Source organism: Myotis nattereri, assembly GCF_964212035.1.
Source record: "Myotis nattereri genome assembly, chromosome: 3".
NCBI classification, from domain to species: domain Eukaryota; kingdom Metazoa; phylum Chordata; class Mammalia; order Chiroptera; family Vespertilionidae; genus Myotis; species Myotis nattereri.
The window spans coordinates 211,187,386-211,207,493 of record NC_138077.1 but is presented as its reverse complement, the minus strand read 5'-3'; the positions used below and the strand labels follow the sequence as shown (position 1 = coordinate 211,207,493).

At 43.3% G+C, this 20,108-nt stretch overlaps 1 protein-coding gene across 1 annotated transcript in view; it reads left to right on the top strand.

Annotated features, from left to right (window-relative positions):
* UBE4B (ubiquitination factor E4B) overlaps window positions 1-20,108 on the top strand; it is an 89,465-nt gene that overhangs the window by 17,289 nt on the left and 52,068 nt on the right. Inside the window, exons 2-3 of the mRNA XM_081087255.1 lie at window positions 7,394-7,580; window positions 17,541-17,676. Of these exons, the coding sequence (XP_080943381.1) occupies window positions 7,394-7,580; window positions 17,541-17,676 (323 nt within the window). The remainder of the gene's footprint in view (window positions 1-7,393; window positions 7,581-17,540; window positions 17,677-20,108) is intronic.

The window sequence follows — 20,108 nt, the reverse complement described above, 5'->3', positions numbered from 1 at the left end:
TGGCCTCACACTCAAAAAGTTTGGTGATTTCTGGTCTAGGGAATTGTGAATAAAGTAGTCTTTTGCCTTGAGATGTTGTGATTAGAATGGCAATTATGTAATTGTTTCATATGCATTAGAAATTATGTGAAGGGACATGAAAGATGGGGGAAAATAGAAGTTTCTTAAGTATCATCTCCATTTTCATTTATGCATGATTTGCACTAATAATAATATCCATTGTGATTTAATTTGTAAATTAAAATGCCCAATGGGAATTACTACATGTGCCGTTTTTCACACTGCTTTTTATTTTTTATTTTTTTAAATATATTTTATTTTTTACAGAGAGGAAGGGAGAAGGATAGAGAGTTAGAAACATCGATGAGAGAGAAACATTGATCAGCTGCCTCCTGAACACCCCCCACTGGGGATGTGCCTGCAACCAAGGTATATGCCCTTGACCAGAATCGAACCTGGGACCCTTCAGTCCGCAGGCTGACGCTTTGTCCACTGAGCCAAACTGGTTAGGGCTCACACTGTTTTTTAAATTTGGTTTTAAAAAATTGTGATAAAATATATATAATATAATATAAATATATACCTCCTTTAAAGAGCAGGAGATATTGAAGTGAATAGAAAATAGATTGTTCTCTTTTAAAGATACAACATTACTGAGCTCTATATAGGTGGATGGATGGGTGGATGGATGAATGAATGATGGGGTGGGGTGGGTAGAAGGAAGGAATGAGAGGTGGGTGGATAGATGAATGGATGGATGGATATGAATAGGGAATGGATGGATATGAATGGGGAATGAATGGATATGGATGGAATATAACCTCCCCATGAAACAATAACAGATGCCCCCGAGTGCCTCCTTGGTGTCTTTTCTGGTCCACTGTATCTTGTGCAGACCTCATCGTGTTGTATTTTAATTGTTTTTCTTCTATGTTGTTTCCCATTGGATCTGGAACTGCTTGAGGGTGGGGATTATGACTCAACGTGTTGTCTTATCCTTAGTGCCTGCTATGGTGCCTGGTACAAAGTAGACACTTGATAAACCAAGAAAGGACTGCATTTGGGGGGCAAGAATATGTTCATGAAGTGTCTTTTTTCCCCCTTTTATTTACTGGTACTTTATACATATATCTTGAACCAGAAAATGGAAGCGTTCTTTATTTTAATATACATACTCATCAAAGAGGGAGTTTACCACTGTTTGAATGTTGTTAGAGTCTGACTATAATATCTGCAATACTAACATGCTATACATACATTCATTTATTCATAACTAATAATGGACAAATGCTGTGCCATCAGGGGAGTAAGGTTGCCTCTATTTGCAAGTCACTGCACCTCAGAAGGGATTTTCTGCTGTAAGATTACTGGGGTATGGTTAAGATTGTGCACTCCCCAGTGAGACTGACTAAATTCCCATCTATTTCTAGCTGAGTTCAGTTTTCTCCTGTATAAAATGGGAAAATAAATGTATACATCTCTTTGGATTATTAGCTGCGTTTACCTATGTGAACCCCTTAGAACAGCAGCTGGCACCTGATAAGGCTAGGTCATGCTACTCATTGTCTTCTGTCTTAGGCTCTCCAGCAGCCGAAGTAGTTGTCAGTGACCAACCAGGGCAGCTGTATTATCAAAATGCTGAGTTAGCTTCCTCTTTGCAGGCCAGTTGGTGATGGGATTGTACTGAGAAGTAAGGAGACATTTACTTGTGTTCAGGTTAAACCTTTGAAGGAGAATGTAAATCATTCTTGCGATGTCAGGATCGAAGGAAAAAGCCTTCTTCCACATTTTGGGCCTCATTTATCTAGGATGGCAGTGGTATACTGAGGTTAACATATTTTCAAAATGTGAGGCAGTTTAAGCAGCAGGACTTTTGGAGCTTTTAAATGAAAATTAATTTAAAATTACAGATTTTTAAAAGGTAGCTGCGGGTGGATTTTAGATCGCAGAGCTGTGGTGTTCAGATTTGAATGCGTTTGTTTTGGGATGTATTTTGGGCTTACATACAGGCATATTGTGAAATTGTCATAGCATTTTGTAAGTTTTAGATATGGCCAGTTATTAAAAAAATGAAACCACAATAATAATTAAAACAGGAGCTCCCTCTAGAACAGTGGTTCTCAACCTTCCTAATGCCGCGCCTTTAATACAGTTCCTCATGTGGTGACCCCCAACCATAAAATTATTTTCATTGCTACTTCATAACTGTAATTTTGCTACTGTTATGAATCATAATGTAAATATCTGATATGCAGGATGTATTTAGGCGACCCCTGTGAAAGGGTCGTTCGACCCCCAAAGGGGTTGTGACTCATAGGTTGAGAACCGCTGGTCTAGAAGAAGACCATTCTAGAAAGCTTTTTTCTTTATGTGGGGATTTAATGTTTTAGTAGAAAAGTAAGATGCTTTGGTAGAATGACTGTTTACTAACTTGAAAACAATGCTTTTTGGATTTATTTCCCCCCACCAAGTGCTAGAAATAAGAGGATCAGCTTGGCCCATCCTGTCTTAGGTTCTGCCTTGCACCACCTCAGCGTCCCTTGCTGTTTTGAGCAGTAGCTCTGTCTTGAATCTGTTTTTAGTTCGTCAGGAATGTGAGGGTAGGACATGCTACATTAAGATAGAGCAGCTCTGGGGAAAGCTCTTAATGTCATTTGCGAAGTAAGAACGGAAATAGTTAAGACAAGAAAACTTTAGGAATGAGATTTCATTATTAGTATATTTGGGTTGGCTTGTGGTTTAGGACCTAAGTTGAGGAATTAAAGTTCCTTCTTTTATGCTTTTGGTGTTTTCTCTCTGTGACATCTGAGGAAACAAACTTTTTTTTAAAAAGTACTTTTGCTTAAAAGACAGGATATCAGTCTTACGCTTAGTGTAAACAAGTAGAGTAAGCGCAGAGAAAAATGTTTAATAATATTTTGGTATGTTGGGGCTCTTCTTAGTTGGAGTCCCATATGTTCTGTTCGTGATAAAATTGGACGATTAAAGTCTCTTAATAGTCCAGTTGATTGGATAGGCCTTTATACCTGCAATTGCTCAGAACCATTCTCCTGGGAGGCTCCTGTCCAGATGTTCCCAGGGTCCTCAGGTTGCTGAACCAGTTCGAAGTCACCACCATTGTAGAAAGTGGTCAGTCCACTGAAGGGCGTCGCTGCTGCGGGCAGCCCCGAGCACTGCCCAGTCATGGCTGTTCTTCTCTTAACAGCAGGTCTTTAAGATGGGGAGTCAGGACCGGTCCTACCAGTTCGTGTTTTGCATGGACCTACCTCTGTCCCTGACTGCACTCCTCCATCTCCCTTAACAGTCCAGGATAGTTCACAGTTTGATTCTTCATTCTTTTTTGCAACCTGTGCTTGTAGGGTGGTGGGGGTAGGGGTTGGGAAATACCAGCACCGGGGAGCTCTTTCTTCTTGGAAAATTTTCTTTTCTTCCTTCAAGCCCACATTGCAGTGAGCCAGGGCATTTATTCTACATTTATGTCACCGAGAACATCTGAAGCCAACCTGTCAGGCTGAACTTGGCACCCAGCGTTAAAGTGACTTCATGTTTTACCAAAAGATGATAGTGTTTTTCAGGAAACTTTATGTGCAATGCATTTTCTAGAAGTTTTCGTTTCTTCTTTCATTCACGCAGCAGATATTTAAAGAGCACCTACTGTGTGCACGCACTCTTCTCGGCACTGATGGGACATCAGGACAAAACTGAGAAAAGTCCTTGTCTTAAACTTACTGTGGGGGTGGTGAGTCAGTAGTATGCAAAGAACATCACAGGTGTAGTAGAGCCACGAAGGCAGGAGCCGTGAGGTGGAGAACAGGCGAGGGTGGTGGTTTTCTCACAGCTCTGGGAGGAAGGCACTGTTTGCATCCCCAGGGACAGATGCGGAACTGAAGCACAGAGGTTAAGCGACTTATCTTGAAACTACTTTGGTAGTTGGTAGTAAAGGTTGAATTTGACTTTGAAGTCAAGCATGAGCTAAATTTAACCGCCTCTAAGGTACTGAAACTTAATTCTTAGCAAATTTCCAAATGCTGGTTTCCATGAAAATTTAGTCTCTCTTCACCAGACCTTATGTTGTACTGGTGTGTATACATGGACACATTTTAAGATATTAAAATACTGCCCTAATTTCAGAATATATCCCAAATTGACCACGCACCACAATCTTCACAGCTACCCACCTGAGTCCAAGCCACACCCATCCTCTCCTAGACTACGGCAGTAGCTGCCTCAGTATCTCTGCCTGCGCCCGTGCTCCCCCCAGTTTATTCTCCATCGCAGCCAAAACAGAAATGTAAAAATGTAAGTTAGATCACGTTCTGTTCAAAGGCCTTTGGTGGCTTCCAGAGCCAGAGCTCTCCCAGGCCCCGCAGGCCCCTTTCATCTCTGAGCTTGCCTTCTGCTCTCTCTCGCCTGCTCCTTTTGCTCCAACCACACTGGTCTTCCTGACCTTGAACATGCCCAGCACAGTCCCACCGCACCCCCCAGGTACCATCTCTTCCTACAGGGGTGTCCAGACGCCCCTTTACCAGAGAGGCCTTCAGTGTGCTTTCCAGAGATTGTGGCTCTCCTCCCTGCTTTATTCTTTGCGAATGGTGCTCATAACCACCTGGCATCGTTTCGCTTCATTCGGCTCTTGTCCTTGGGCCTCTAGCGCCTGAGCTCCGTGGGAGCGGAACTGCTTAGGCTACTGTGGTGCTCATGATGTTTGCTGAATGTGTAGCTGAAGAGGAGTCCGGGCCAGAAGATGACGCACCGCCTGGGTTTTGAATATTCAGTTAAACTCTCATGTGTGGTTTTGGTCCTTGGCCTCCCTCAATTCTGTGTATTAATTTCTCCCGTTGGTCAGTATGTACAGAGCTGTTATGTGCCTGGCACTGTGCCCAAAGCTGGGGATACAGCATGAGCAAGGCAGACATGGTTTTCTCATGGAGCTTCCATTCCACTAGGGCAGTGGTCGGCAAACTGCGGCTCACGAGCCACATGCGGCTCTTTGGCCCCTTGAGTGTGGCTCTTCCACAAAATACCGACTTCTGCGCATGGGCCACGAAGTTTCAATCACACTGTACGTGCGCGCCCGCACATGGTATTTTGTGGAAGAGCCACACTCAAGGGGCCAAAGAGCCGCATGTGGCTTGTGAGCCGCAGTTTGCCGACCACGGCACTAGGGAAACAGAGTAAGACAGTGAGTAAGAAAGGTAAGTATTAGCGGTCCATGAGGAGTGTGCGAAGGATGTGAACAGAGACCCGTGACATCAAGTGAGGGTGGCACGGAGGGCTGTGCTAGATGCCAGGGCGGGGGAATCCTGCAGGTGGCATTCAAGCTGAGAATGGAAGGAGGAGAAAGAACCAGCCATGCCAAGAATGAGAGAAAGTGCTCAGAGGCCAAAGGACTAGCAAGCGGCCAGAGATAAGATGGAGTTTACGATGTTCTAGTCAATGTCAGAGGGCCCGCGTGGCTGCATGGGACGCCACGCGCCCGGGGCAGCCTTTGGCGCGGTGAGGACAGTCCAGGCGCAGCGCAGAGCCGCCGCGGGTGCACGCGGGAGAGCGGCCGGTGATTCTAAAGAATTCCTGTGCGTGCGGCGCGGAGAGAGGGTGCGAGGAGGGACTATGACAGCATGCCACCCTTTCTTGTAACTTAGGATTTTTTAAAAAATTTTTTATTGATTGATTTTTTTTTTTTTGCTTAAAATATTACAGAGAGTAGTACATTTGTAATTAGAAAGACTCTCCTAGCATACATACCCTTGACCAGAATCGAACCTGGGACCCTTCAGTCCGCAGGCCGACGCCCTATCCACTGAGCCAAACCACTCAGGGCGTCACTTAGGATTTTATTCTATACTTAGATTTTTAAAATCTCCCTGGCCCTTGGCAATCTCCATTTTGCTTTCTGTCTCTGTGACTTCCCCTAGTCTGGGCACCTCATGTGGAAGCGCACAGCATTTGTCTCTCTGTGACTGGCTTCTGTCACGTAACAGAATGTCCTCAGAGTTCACCATGTGGTGTGTATGTCAGAACCTCCCTCCTCTTTAAGGCTGAATAAGATCCCATTGTGCGGACACACCACATTCTATTTATCCATTTAGCTGTGGATGGACACTCGGGCTGCTTCCACTTCGTGGCTATTGGGAGTAGTGCTGCTGTGAACACCGATGAACAAATACTGCTTTCATTTTTCGTAGAAGTTCATGGTTAGCTGTATTGCTGCAGGGACACACGGGGGGCTTCTGAGCGTGGGGTCCAGAATCAGGATGCCGTGGTCGTCTGAACAGTAAAGGAGCAGATTTCCTACAATGTTACAATGACAGCGAGCCCCTCAGTTCAGATGAGGTCCCTCCCTGATAACGTTTGTCATGTGTAATGTGTCCCCTTCCTTATTCCTAATGGAAAGAGTGAGCAGCCTGGATGCTTTGCTTCTCTGAGGCCTGCTTAGAGCGGAAGCCTTGTTGTCACTCGTCCTCGGGGCCTGGGACAGCAGGTGGTCAGTGAGAGTATTGACTGGTTAGGAATTTAATGACTCTCAACACGGGGGAAGCGGTTCTTTGATCCACTGGGATTTCGTGGACATAATTGTAATATCTTCATAACTCTGGGATATTGGTATAAGGAAGAAGTTGTAGATTACATTTTTATTGAAATTAAGAAAAACTAATCATTGTGCTCTTGAACGTGATAAGTAAAATTTGTGTCTTAGTAAAATTTTTGTTACTTTGTCATTGTTTGAATGATTAAAATGGCCATGTTACATAGTTTATTAAAATAACAACAAGCTTTAGTGTGTTTAAAAGTGTGGTGTGCTAATTGTAATTTCACAAAATCAGTCAAGGAAGTGTGATAAACAGATAAGATGAGTAAGGCGAGTAAGATGCAGTTTTATTTATTTGTGTGTGTGTGTGTGTGAAAATGTATTTATTCTACCTTCATATCTAATTTAACATTTGGTTTGGGGTAGAATTTAGGAATTAAAATAAAATTTTTAAAAATATTTTTATTGATTTCAGAGAAAGGGAGAGATAGAAACATCAGTGATGAGGCAGAAGCGTACATCGGCTGCCTCCTGCATGCCCCACACTGGGGATGGAGTCCGAAACCCGGGCATGTGCCCTGACCAAGAATCGAACTGTGTGACCTTCTGGTTCATAGGTCGATGCTCAACCACTGAGCCATGGCGGCCGGGTGGAATTAAAATAATCATGTGCTGCAGTTTTTAAAAAGTGAGGTGGTGGCTTGCAGAAATACTGGTACATGGAGTTAATACTTTCCTCAAGTGGATACTTTATTCTCAAGGCACATTTAGTCGTTCGGCTCTAGTGCGGCTACTGATAACGCTAATGTTTCTCCGCAGACAGTGTTCCTGCTGTTTACTTACATGTGCCCTTTCCCCGCACAGATCCGGCGGAGGCGCCTGGCTCGACTTGCTGGTGGACAGACCTCCCAGCCGACCACCCCGCTCACCTCTCCCCAGAGGGAGAACCCTCCGGGGCCCCCTATAGCGGCATCAGCCCCCGGCCCCTCCCAGAGTCTTGGTCTCAATGTCCACAACATGACCCCAGCTACCTCCCCAATAGGTGCATCAGGTAAGCCTCTCTTCATACCTGGGTGTGCTTATCATTCTAATCGTAGCCTTTTATTCGCTTATAGTTTTGACATTTCCACAACAGGGTACAATCAATTGGACAGCAACTTTTTAAAATCCCAAGCCATAGTTTAACATTTGAGATTATTACAGCATGCTTTGATGTCTACTCATTTTGATAGTGATCTGTTAAAACTAACTGTTTTCCTTTCCATAACTTAGCATTTTTTCCAAACAGGGTCATTTTTTCCAGATAAGTCTTTGATGGCAAAGTGATTAAGACTATATTTGGTTCTGCTGATTTGATGAGTTTGGTTGATGCTTTTAAGATAAAATCATCTGAAAATACGAGATTGAAATAATGGTCAAAGTAACAAGCCTCTAATTACAGATGTCCTTGTTTACATTGGCATAGAATGCTTTCTCTGAATTTTCAGGGCATAAAAGTTTGCCTGGTGTGATGTTTTAGGACTATTTTATTGACAATTACTTAGCTAACAAAAGGTTTATTTATTTATTTATTTTTGTAATATATTTTTATTGATTTCAGAGAGGAAGGGAGAGGGAGAGAGAGATAGAAACATCAATGATGAGAATCATTGATCGGCTGCCTCCTGCATGCCCCCTACTGGGAATCGAGCCTGCAGCTTGGGCATATGCCATTGACCAGAATTGAATCTGGGACCCTTCAGTCCTCAGGCTGATGCTCTATCCAGAGACAAACCAGCTAGGGCAAGGTTTATTTCTTTATAATTAATGAGTTCAGGTTGATATCTAGGAGTATCTTTGTTGGGAAAATGATGATAGTGACTCATACTGAATATTTGAAAATATCTGTCCTTTCTCTAAATGAACATTTCTATCAAACATAATTATTACCAGTGTAGTAATTACTATAATTATTTAAGATCCTAATTATGAGAAAGTAGGTGCTCAGAGATCTGTATTGATTATCATATCATCTAATAATTGAACATGGAGTTTTTAGTTCTGTAGTCATTTATTTTTTTTTAATTAAATCTTTATTGTTCAGATTATTACAGTTGCTCCTCTTCTTTCCCCCCATAGCTCCCCTCCACCCGGTTCCCACCCCACCCTCTGCCCTCACCCCCCGCACCCACTGTCCTCATCCATAGGTGCACAATTTTTGTCCAGTCTCTTCCTGCACCCCCCATACCTCTTTCCCCCCCCAAGAATAGTCAGTCCACTCCCTTTCTATGCACTGATTCTATTATAATCACCAGTTCATTCTGTTCATCAGATTATTTATTCACTTGATTTTTAGATTCACTTGTTGATAGATGTGTATTTGTTGTTCATAATTTGTATCTTTACCTTTTTCTTCTTCTTCCTCTTCTTAAAGGATACCTTTCAGCATTTCATATAATACTGGTTTGGTGGTGATGAACTCCTTTAGCTTTTCCTTATCTGTGAAGCTCTTTATCTGACCTTCAGTTCTGAATGATAGCTTTGCTGGATAAAGTAATCTAGGTTGTAGGTTCTTGCTATTCATCACTTTAAATATTTCTTGCCACTCCCTTCTGGCCTGCAAAGTTCCTGTTGAGAAATCAGCTGACAGTCGGATGGGTACTCCCTTGTAGGTAACTGAGTTTCTTTCTCTTGCTGCTTTTAAGAGTCTCTCTTTGTCTTTTGCTCTTCGCATTTTAATTATGATGTATCTTGGTGTGGTCCTCTTTGGATTTCTTTTGTTTGGGGTTCTCTGCGCTTCCTGGACTTGAACGTCTATTTCTTTCACCAGGTAGGGGAAGTTTTCTGTCATTATTTCTTCAAATAGGTTTTCGATATCTTGCTCTCTTTCTTCTTCTGGCACCCCTATAATTCGGATGTTGGTGCGCTTGAAGGTGTCCCAGAGGCTCCTTACACTATCTTCGTATTTTTGGATTCTTTTTTCATTTTGCTTTTCCAGTTGGGTGTTTTTTGCTTCTTCGTATTTCAAATCTTTGACTTGATTCTTGCGATCCTCTAGTCTGCTATTGGAACTCTGCATAATATCCTTTATTTCAGTCAGTGTATGCTTAATTTCTAGTTGGTCCTTTATCATAACCTCGAGGGTCTCACTAGATTTCTTGAGGGTCTCACTACATTTATTGGCGGTTTCTAGAAAGTTCTTGAAAACCTTAAAAGTGTGGTTTTGAACTCTATATCCAGTAGTTTGCTTTCCTCCATTTCTGTCATTTGTGTCCTGTTTCTTTGTCTCCACATTTTTTATGTTTCCCTGTGTTGGTAGAGTGGCTTTGTGTGCTAGGTGTCCTATAGGGCCCAGTGGCTCAGCCTCCCCAATTAGCTGAGGTGGACACTCTTGGTGCACCCCCTTTGTCAGCTTTGTGCACAGTCTTGTTGTAGTTAAGTCTTGATTGTTGTAGGTATCACTGAGAGGAATTGACCTCCAGGCCTATTGGCTGTGAGAATCAGCTGTGTCTACAGTGGGAGAACTTCTGTGCTAAAGACACCCTTATGGGGCAAGACTTGCTTCAGTGGGGCTTTGATGCTCTGAGTCTGCCCCCTGAGTGTGTCCTTTATGGATCTGAGGAGTTGTAATCTGGATGGTCCCACTCTGACCACTGGGTACACTGGCTCTTAGACCTAAGGAGGTGCTAATTTAGCCTCTGCCTGAGGCTACGCAGCAGGAGCTACGAAGAGATCTGCAGATTCCCCTTCCTTGTTTGGGGTTTGGAGGTGCCCAAATGAGGCCCAGCTGTGAAGCAATGCAAGCTGCTGTGTGGCCTTGGGCCTTCTCTTGGAAGTTCTGGGTCTGTCTGGCCCAGCTTCAGTTTGTTAGGTAATTTTCAGATTGCAAAGGGCCAGGGCATTCATATGCAAAAGCCTCTGCCACAGCCTGGGTGGGGTGGGGTCTCAGGGGAACAACAGGGCAGAGCAAGCAGTTATGGCTGATCCTCAGCCCTACCCTAAGGGACCCCATGTCTCAGTGTCCCGGTAATCGCTGCAAGCACCTTTGAGAGAAAGCCGCCCTTGAGTTCCGAGTTCTGCCCGCTGCCAGACAGTCCAGTTTTTCCCCATATGAGTCTAGGTCCCCAGAGACTCACCCGGAACCAGAGTTCAGAGCAGTCAGGGGCTTGTGGCTCCCTCCTGATTCAAAAAGACAGCCGCGTCCTCAGTCGCCAGCCCTTGCCGTGTGCGCTCGAGTCTCCGTACCTCTGCACTCCACCTCCGCAGCTCCTCTGAGTCTCAGTGTGCTTTTCTCTTTCCTTCTAGTTGTAGAATTTCCAGCCAGCCTTCCTGTGGTTCTGGATGATGTCCGTTTTGTCTTTTAGTTGTATTTTTGAATTTGTTGTGGGAGGCAGCAATTTCTGGTGTTTACCTATGCTGCCATCTTGGTTTCTCTAGTTCTGTAGTTATTTAATGCACTCTGCCTTAGTTCCCTCTGAATAACCTGTCTTGTTTTAGGTTGACTAGTCAATTAAAAGTGTCTTTCCGCCCTGAGCTGGTTTGGCTCAGTGGATAGAACATCGGCCTGCAGACTGAATAGTTCGGGTTCAATTCCAGTCAAGGGCACATGCCCAGGTTGCGGGCTCAGTCGCCAGTAGGGGGCATGCAGGAGGCAGCTGATCAATAATTCTCTCTCATCATTGATGTTTCTGTCTCTCTCCCTCTCCTTTCCTCTCTGAAATCAATAAAAACATGTTTTAAAATAAACGTGTTTTACAGAGTTTCTGTTGTAGACATCATTGTAGCCTCCTCCTTATGTAAAAATAAATTCTTATACATCATTAGAAAAGTGAGAGCAGTTCAGGCCAAATCATCAGTTAGTAATGAACAGTGCCTTTGCCTGCAGTATCTCCTCTGTACCCTCCGACAAGCTGTGCTGGGCCTCTGGTAGGGGAAGGGTTCGAGATTCTGGTTGTGTTTTATCTTTTCCTTGGAGACAGCGCTCCTTGTCTCCCTGTGGTTGCCATCCCCCTCCCCCAGTCCTGTTTCCTCCCCGCACCCCTCCACCCAGGAATGCTAGAAACTGTCCAGGGAGAACTGGTTTGATGGGGAGTCTCACTGCATCAGGAAAGGTCAGGCAGGCGACCCAGAACTCTGTGCTCCTGGCAGGCCCCTCAGCACTCCTGGGCGCAGCACGCTGTCTGTTTGGGACCCGCAGCACTCACCCCAGCATGCCCCTGTGCAGTGAACAAAGCTAGAGAAAAGCCCAGACCGTGCTGCCGGTCTCATTTCAGATTCATGACCACAAACCAAATGGACCCTTAACAGTGCAGGCAGTTGTACCATATTTCCTGGTTTCCTTCCCCACTCTGCTAATTATTCCTTACCTCCTGCAGTCTGCGGCCTCATTCTCCGTGCGCACTCTCAGCTGATGGCCCGCCTTCCCATTCCTGGAGAAAACATGCAGCAGAAAGGACCTCCTAAAGGGCTTGCACTGCCACCCCTATCCCCCCTCGTTGCAGGCCCACCCTAGGTCCCAGCTCCTCCCACCTGCTCAGAGCCCTTGCCCAGCAGTCCCATTTCTCCTGCTTTGTCTGATTTTCCAGCTCAAGTAAAAAAACTTTTATTTTTTAATAGCCATTTACATTCTGTTCCTTCTCCCATCATGGGAATAAATAAAAAGGCACTCTTGCCCTGGCCAGGTGGCTCACTTGGTTGGTGTGCCGTCCCATACACCTGCAAATGTTCGATTCCATGTCAGGGCACATGCCTACGTTGCAGGTTTGGTTTCCTGTTGGGTGATGTTTCTCTCTCCCTTCTTCTCTTTAAAAATCAATAAATATATATCCTCTGGGAGGATTAAAAAAAAGGGGGAACTCCTGATCTCATTTGCCCTGCGGGCTTCCACCCACATCTCTGCACCCATTCACAACAGAACTTCGGGACGAGTTGCCTGTGCTCACTCTCCTCCCTCTGCCCTCACACCCTCTGCTGAATCGATCCCTCAGGTGAGGCCCGTGGTCTCTGAGTCACCATCTGATCTTACCTGTCAGCTTCACTTGGCCTGGCTTTACCCTCTTTTCCTGAAATGCTTTCCTCTCATCTTCTAGAACAGCGGTCACCAACTGATGGTCCGCGGACCACTGATGGTCCTTGAGGTCCGAAAGGTTGGGACTGCTGTTCTAGACCTCCACACTCCTGGTTTCCTCCTGCCTCTGTTCTTCTTGCTTCTCTGTATGGCTCTTGATTTCTCTGCGTTCTGAATGTGAGGGTGCCCAGGACTCAGTAGTTAAGCTCTCATCCTCTCCTGTGTTTATTCTCTCACTGATTTATCTGGCTTCTTGGCTTTACTGTCTCTAATCTGGTGACTCCTAAGCTTGTCTCCAGCTCAGACCTGTTCCTGGAGCCTCAGACTCAAACATCATCCAATACACACCTCCTAGTTAACACGTCCACAGTCGAGGTCCTGATGATTCCTCGCATGCCATCCTCCCCCAGGACCCCATCCCTATAAATGACAACTCTTCTTTGCCTGCTTGCTTAAGCCTAAGCATTATCTCCTCTGTTTACCTCATATTCTAGTTGTGGGTCATGAAAACTCTTTCTGTAAAGGGCCAGGCAGTAAATAACTTAGGCTTTGAAGGCTGTGCAGTCTCTGCCACAGCTGTTCTTCTCCACCCTGTGGCACAATCGCAGGCACAGATGATATGTAAATGAAGGAGCGTGGCTGTGTTCCAATAAAGCTTTATTCGGTGGGTCAGATGTGGCCCTCGGACTAGATTCCTGGCCCCTACTCCAGGTCTATCAGCAAAATAGAACCTGACCAGATTCTCACAACTCACCTCACCTGTCCTGCTGCCACCCAGGTCCCAGGCACCTGCACATCCTGCCTGGATGCCGGGGGGCTTCCTCACTGGTCTCACCAGGCCCTCCTTGGCCTCAGTGGGGAGCCAGTGAATCCCTCTAAAGCAGCAGTTCTCAACCTGTGGGTCGCGACCCCTTTGGGGGTCAAACGACCCTTTCACAGGGGTCTCAGACCATCGGAAAACACATATATAATTAGATTGTTTTTGTGATTAATCACTATGCTTTAATTATGTTCAATTTGTAACAATGAAATTGGGGGTCACCACAACATGAGGACCTGTATTAAAGGGTCGCGGCATTAGGAAGGTTGAGAACCACTGCTCTAAAGCATAAGTACCAGGTCATAAAACAGCGTCAGTTTTACAGCAAGCTCATTCCGATGCCCACACTCACGTACAGAAAGACTAGACAGCTCTTAGTTCTTGGCAGTGCCTCTGTGCTGTGAAGTCCTAATTGTGTTTCTCGAATAGTCGCCATTATTCCTAATCACATGCAGGTAGATATTATTGGCCATGTCCTTGGCAGACTGGAGAAACAAATTTACATGAATTTATTAAATAAACAAGTCTAAGCAGAACAAAACAGAAGACAATCCCCTCATAAAAAGGTCACGTCAGCTCAAAACCCTGCACTGGCTCCCTGCCTTCCCCCAGTGAATGTCAGTCCTCCCCGACCAGGGCTGCGTGTGGCCTGACCCTGCTGCCGCCCCGATCTCCACTCTCACCGCTCTTCTTACGCCCTCTGTTCCGGCCATGCTGGCTTCCCTGCTGTTCTGGAACATTCCAGGCGTGATCCCTACTTGGGCCTTTATATTTTGTTTCTGTGCCTAGAATGCTCATGCCCTAAAATCCACAGGCTTTTTGGCTTAACTCTCCAGATGCTTATTTGTTGCCTTCTCAGTAACACCTTCTCTGGGCGCCCTAAAACCACAACCTCTGTCCTACACAGATCGTTTTTCTTGGGCGGATGTGGCACATGTGCTACCTGCATGTCCTGTTTTCTCTGCCTTCCCTCCTAGAGTGTGAGTTCCATGGGGCGCAGGCTCTGTTCCTGGTGCCTTTAACAGTGGTAGCACATGATGGGCACCGAATAAAAGATCTGCTGAATTAATCAATCACAAGAGGAAATGACCAAAATGATATCAGCATGTGTAGCTCAAGCCTGGCCGGTGTGGCTCAGTGGTTGAGGGCACATGCCCAGGTTGTGGGCTTGATCCCCAGGGGGCATGTGCAGGAGGCAGCTGATCAGAGATTCTCTCTCATCATTGATGTTTCTATCTCTCTTTCCTTCTCCTTTCCTCTACCTCTAAAAACAATTGAAAAAACATTTTTAAAAAATCTCAAGAGGATAAAATAGTGTGTGTGTGTGTGTGTGTGTGTGTATGTGAGAGAGAGAGAGAGAGAGAGAGAGAGAGAGAGAAATACTGGAACAGAGCTAGTGTTGCAGCTTAACTATAGGCATTTGTTTTGTTTTGGTTTATACCCAAGAGGGATATCATTCAGGAAATACTTCAATGCTAGGAGCAAAATCTTACAAAAATAAAACCCTATTAAATAAAAAATCTAGCCTTCCCACACAGAATGCATACTTTACCTTTAACAAGATCCTAGTCACCATAGCAGTTTGGGAAGCTGCCATTTTGAAAGTCGTAATTCATATTTTATTGAGCAGACCTGGCTCTCTCCGCTCTTTGTCATATACACCCTCACTCTTTAAAATTTGGTACTTAGAGATTTTACTCATCTTCTAAAGGAGGATCAGAGGTGTTGCCTGTGTTTTAATTCTCTAATGTCTGGTTTTATGGACATGAAGGGGGCGCTATCTATGCCTTAAAGCTTGGCCTCCTGACAGTGAGTTCTCAAGTTAGGGGTGGGAGAGGGTGAGGACAGATGCATGTGTGTGTGGTTTGAGAACAACGCAGTATTTTGTACAAGTGCTTTGATTGGTTGTTACTCATGATATTGAATTCATATTGATCCTAAATAAAGTCAGACCATCTGATTTTTAAGTTTCAAAAAGGAGTGGGGTCATGTGGTTGTACAGATGGAGGAACTAGTAAACATAGTTAATTCTGGGAGAATTGCCCCACTTGACCCAGAATGTGAGGCTCACATGGCGAGTTCAGGAGGATGCAGATGATCTCCTGTGCCTTATAGAAACATTGGGATGCAGTCCATTAGCTGGGTGGAATACTCCAGCACTGTACTGCTATGGGCTGTTGTACACAGAGTATTGTTGTGGAATGTGATCTTACAAATACAGGTTTTCAGACAGCGTACTGTAATTACCTGTTTATTCTAAGCCTGGTTTTATCAGGTAGGTTTTTTAAATCTGCTGAACTGCTATCCCATAAAAATTGTTGAGTTTTATTATTGATCAATTTTTATTAAAAAATTGTCAGACCTTGCACTGTGATAGGTAAACTAATGTTCTCCTAAGGACATTATTGGTGCTCTGTTATCTAGTCCTTCAGTAAATATTTGCTGAAAACCTACTTTGCATTACCCTTCTTGAATTAATGAATTTAAAGTTTTCCTGTCTTCCACAAGCTTCTCAGAATTCTCACTACATTAGATGTTTTCCATATTTCCCTTGAATCTACTTAGGAACACTGACAATTTCGTTTCTCTTTTCCTTCATGAGTCCTGCAGAAGTTTTAATAAACAGGTATATGTTAATACCTGCTATCAGGAGTGGGTAAATGTTTTGTAACATTCTTCAGCGAAGAGACATTAAAGGGTGGCAACTTTACTTTCTTGGAATGCTGGGATGGTTAAAATGTTATCCACTTGGTAGTTGTTTCAGCTACAACTGGTAATTCAAGTTGTTTTTGAAAAAATGTAAGTCTCGCCGAAACCGGTTTGGCTCAATGGATAGAGCGTCAGCCTGCAGACTGAAAGGTCCCAGGTTCGATTCCGGTCAAGGGCATGTACTTAGGTTGCGGGCACATCCCCAATAGGAGATGTGCAGGAGGCAGCTGGTCGATGTTTCTCTCTCATTGATGTTTCTAACTCTCTCTCTCTCTCCCTTCCTCTCTGTAAAAAAATCAATAAAATATGTTTAAAAAAGAAAAAAAAAAAGAAAAATGTAAGTCTCATTTTCCTTTCACCACAATAGGTATATGCAGGGTGTCCCAAAAATGTATATACACATTGAATACCACTATTAATCCCAATGGGTTACATCTGAAAAGAAAGAAACATCAGTTGAGGTGTCAGCTGTTAAACTGTGTATATATTTTTTGGAACACCCTGTATTTTGTATTTTTTATGCCCTCTATTTTTAAAAGTACTTGCAGATGTCTGGATATTCATAGAGTTAAAGTACTTTTTAAAATTCTATGAAAACCTGCCTTTAAAGACATCGATGAGAAATCTGTTGCCGCGCTCATGCTGCAGCTCACGCCTCTGGAAGCTCTGTGAGGCAGGTCAGCGTCAGTTATTCCCTTTACCCCGGCTGCCACGGAGAAGATGTTCACTCAGTTAAAGCACTGATCTGTATTTAGCAATAGCTCAGATGGGTCTATTGCGTGCTTTCAACATTTTATTATGACAAGTTTATGCCTACAGCAGATTTGAAAGAATCTTGCAATGAACACCTATATACCCACCATCTAGATCCTTCCATTAACATTTTAGTATATTTGCTTGATCACACCTCTCCCCCTACATGTCTCTATAGCCCTTCATTAATGTATCTTATTCTTGGTACATTTCAAGGGTTTTCCTGGCCTGTGATGGAGGCTAATTTGTATTCCAGGATCATAGTTTAAATTGGTGAAAAAGAAGGTGATGAGGAATCAGTTTTAGATATTAGATACAGCTCTGTTACTGACCTCATACGATGTATATTGATAAGTTATGACTAATTGTTAATGTTCCTGTGATTTAATATTACTTTTGCATTCAGTGTAATCTTTTATTAGAAACTAGAGGCCTGATGCACAAAATAAGGGGCTCGGCCCTTGCAGCCCCGGCGGCTGCCCCGGCTTCATCCAGAAGGTCATCCGGATGGTCGCTGGGCCGTTTGGTCGATTTACATATTACCCTTTTATTATTATAGATTCTTCGATTGCTGACTGTCACAATGGTATGAATACCAATTGTGTATATTTACTGTTGTCATTACAAATGGTTTTACTGTTACTTCATGTGGGACTTAATCTTTCATGTCTTTTTCTGCCCAGGAGTAGCCCATCGAAGCCAGAGCAGTGAAGGAGTCAGTTCTCTCAGCAGCTCGCCCTCCAATAGCCTTGAAACACAATCGCAGTCTCTCTCACGTTCCCAGAGCATGGATATAGATGGTGTCTCTTGTGAGAAAAGGTAAAGTGAGCTAATTTCCCAATAGAGTGTATTGATGGAAAGAGAAAGATCCATTCAATTTAGTCTCTAGTCATTAGTCTCAGATGCCAGCCCAGAGATCCATGCCAGTCCATAGCAAATTAGAGCTAAATTTATTAAACTTAAAGGTCTTTGTATTATTCTGAAGTGTTCTTTATACCTTTTTATGTTTTTGGTGTTGAAATGTCTTTTGTGAAATAATGGTGTAGGACGGTAAGAAATGTTTTTAGTTTTTTAATGTCTTTGTAAACACAAAGTTGGCATCATCTGTCAGTCCCTAATTATTTCTTCGAAATTATACTGATCAGTGAACATTTAAAAGGTGGAGGAGCTCAATAAGTGGACTGATCTAGCTGAGCCAAACAGTCTACGAGCTCTGTAAGGATCAAGGTGTCCTGGAGCAGAGCCTTCCTGTGCTGCAAGTGCACCATGACCAGGTGATAGAGTGGCGGAGGTGTTGATTTCTTTATTCCATGGGCCAGCCAGACACCCACCCCAACTTGAAGACCCATTTCCACTGCTCTAAGCTGCCCCCTCTGTTTATGTCAGCAGGCCAGACAAATATTATCTTCTCTGTGTGTTATGATATGAAAAAGGTTGAGAAGTACTAGAATAGAGCTTCGGTAGTTGGGTGGGTTGGCGTTGAGGAACCAGATCAGAGACCATACACATTAGGCAAGAGTTCAGGAAGGTCGGCACTCTCAGGGAAAAGATCAAGTTAACCCCATAGAGTAAAAACAATTTTGTTCTTATTGTCTTTGCTTTGAATACATGTATTTTTTTAAAATATATTTTTATTGATTTTAGAGAGGAAGGGAGAGGAAGAGAGACAGAAACATCAGTGATGAAAGAGAACCATTGATCGGCTGCCTCCTGCATGCCCTCCCCTGGAAACTGAGCCTATAACCTGGCCATGTGCCCTGACAGAGAATGATAGGCGATGCTCAACCACTGAGCCACACTGACTGGGCAATACATGTATTTTTTTTTTTAATCAAGTCAGCTCTGTGATTTCATGGCTAATAGGTAACTTTCATCTGGGTTTAGCACCTAGATCAGCCATGGGCAAACTACGGCCCATGGGCCGGATCCGGCCCGTTTGAAATGAATAAAACTAAAAAAAAAAAAAAATGGCCGTACCCTTTTATGTAATGATGTTTACTTTGAATTTATATTAGTTCACACAAACACTCCATCCATGCTTTTGTTCCGGCCCTCCGGTCCAGTTTAAGAACCCATTGTGGCCCTCGAGTCAAAAAGTTTGCCCACCCCTGACCTAGATTCACACTATTGGTATAGTCTAAAAAACCTCAAGCTAAGAGTCGTCATATACAGTGAACCAAGGCGTCTAACAGAAGAAAACACAAAGCATCATGTCTTCAGAGAATTTCCTTAGAAAAATTTCCAAGTAATATTAGCTCATGGTCAAAAATCACAAAGCACAGCAGAAAACAGCCAGCATGACTAACAGCCAACAGATTCGTAACAACAGTTATTTCACCTAGAGATTTTAGGGTTTTGGAATTATCAGGTACAGAATATAAAATATGTATATTTAAATAAATTAAAAAAGGAATTGAAAACATAAGGGGCAGGTGACTATAAAAACAACCAAGCACATTTGTAAAGAACCAAATACAATTTTTAGAAAGGAAAAGATAATTCAAATTGAAACGAGTTAAACAAAGGATTAGACATAGCTAAAGGGAGAATTAACAGATGGAATGATAGAGCTGAAGAAATTACCCAGAGTACACCACAAAGAAAGTGATGAAAAATATGAAAGATGGAGATGTAGAATACACAGATTCAATATATATTTAATAGAAACATTAAAAGGAGAGGAGAGAGACTTGGAGAGATTCACCACTTTTCTCCTTATTAGACATTTTTTTCCTCTACTGGTTTGGAAGCCATTATCAAAAAATAAATGGCTGAAATATAAAATAATATTGAATGTCAATTATAATTAAAAAAAAAAGATAAATGGTTGAGAATTTCTCTAGAGTTGATAAATGATATGAATCTTCAGATTCAGGAAGCCCAGCAGCTCACAAACAGGTTAAACAAAAAGCAATTTCTATCTAGACATCTCTTAATAAAATTGCAGAATACCAAAGACCTATAAGTAGTCAGAAAAGAGATTCTCTACGAAAGAACAACTATTAGATGTCTCAAAGATGGAAGCCAGAGGATGTTGGAGTAATAGCATTGAATGCTGACAGGAAGTCTACTGGAAATTGTGTACCTTTGTGGAACGATCTTTTAAGAGCAAGGGTGAAATAAAGACATTAATAGATTAAAAACCTGATAACCTGCCACTAAAAGACCCCCAACTTTTTTTTTTAATATATTTTTATTGATTTCAGAGAGGAAGGGAGAGGGAGAGAGAGATAGAAACATCACTAATGAGA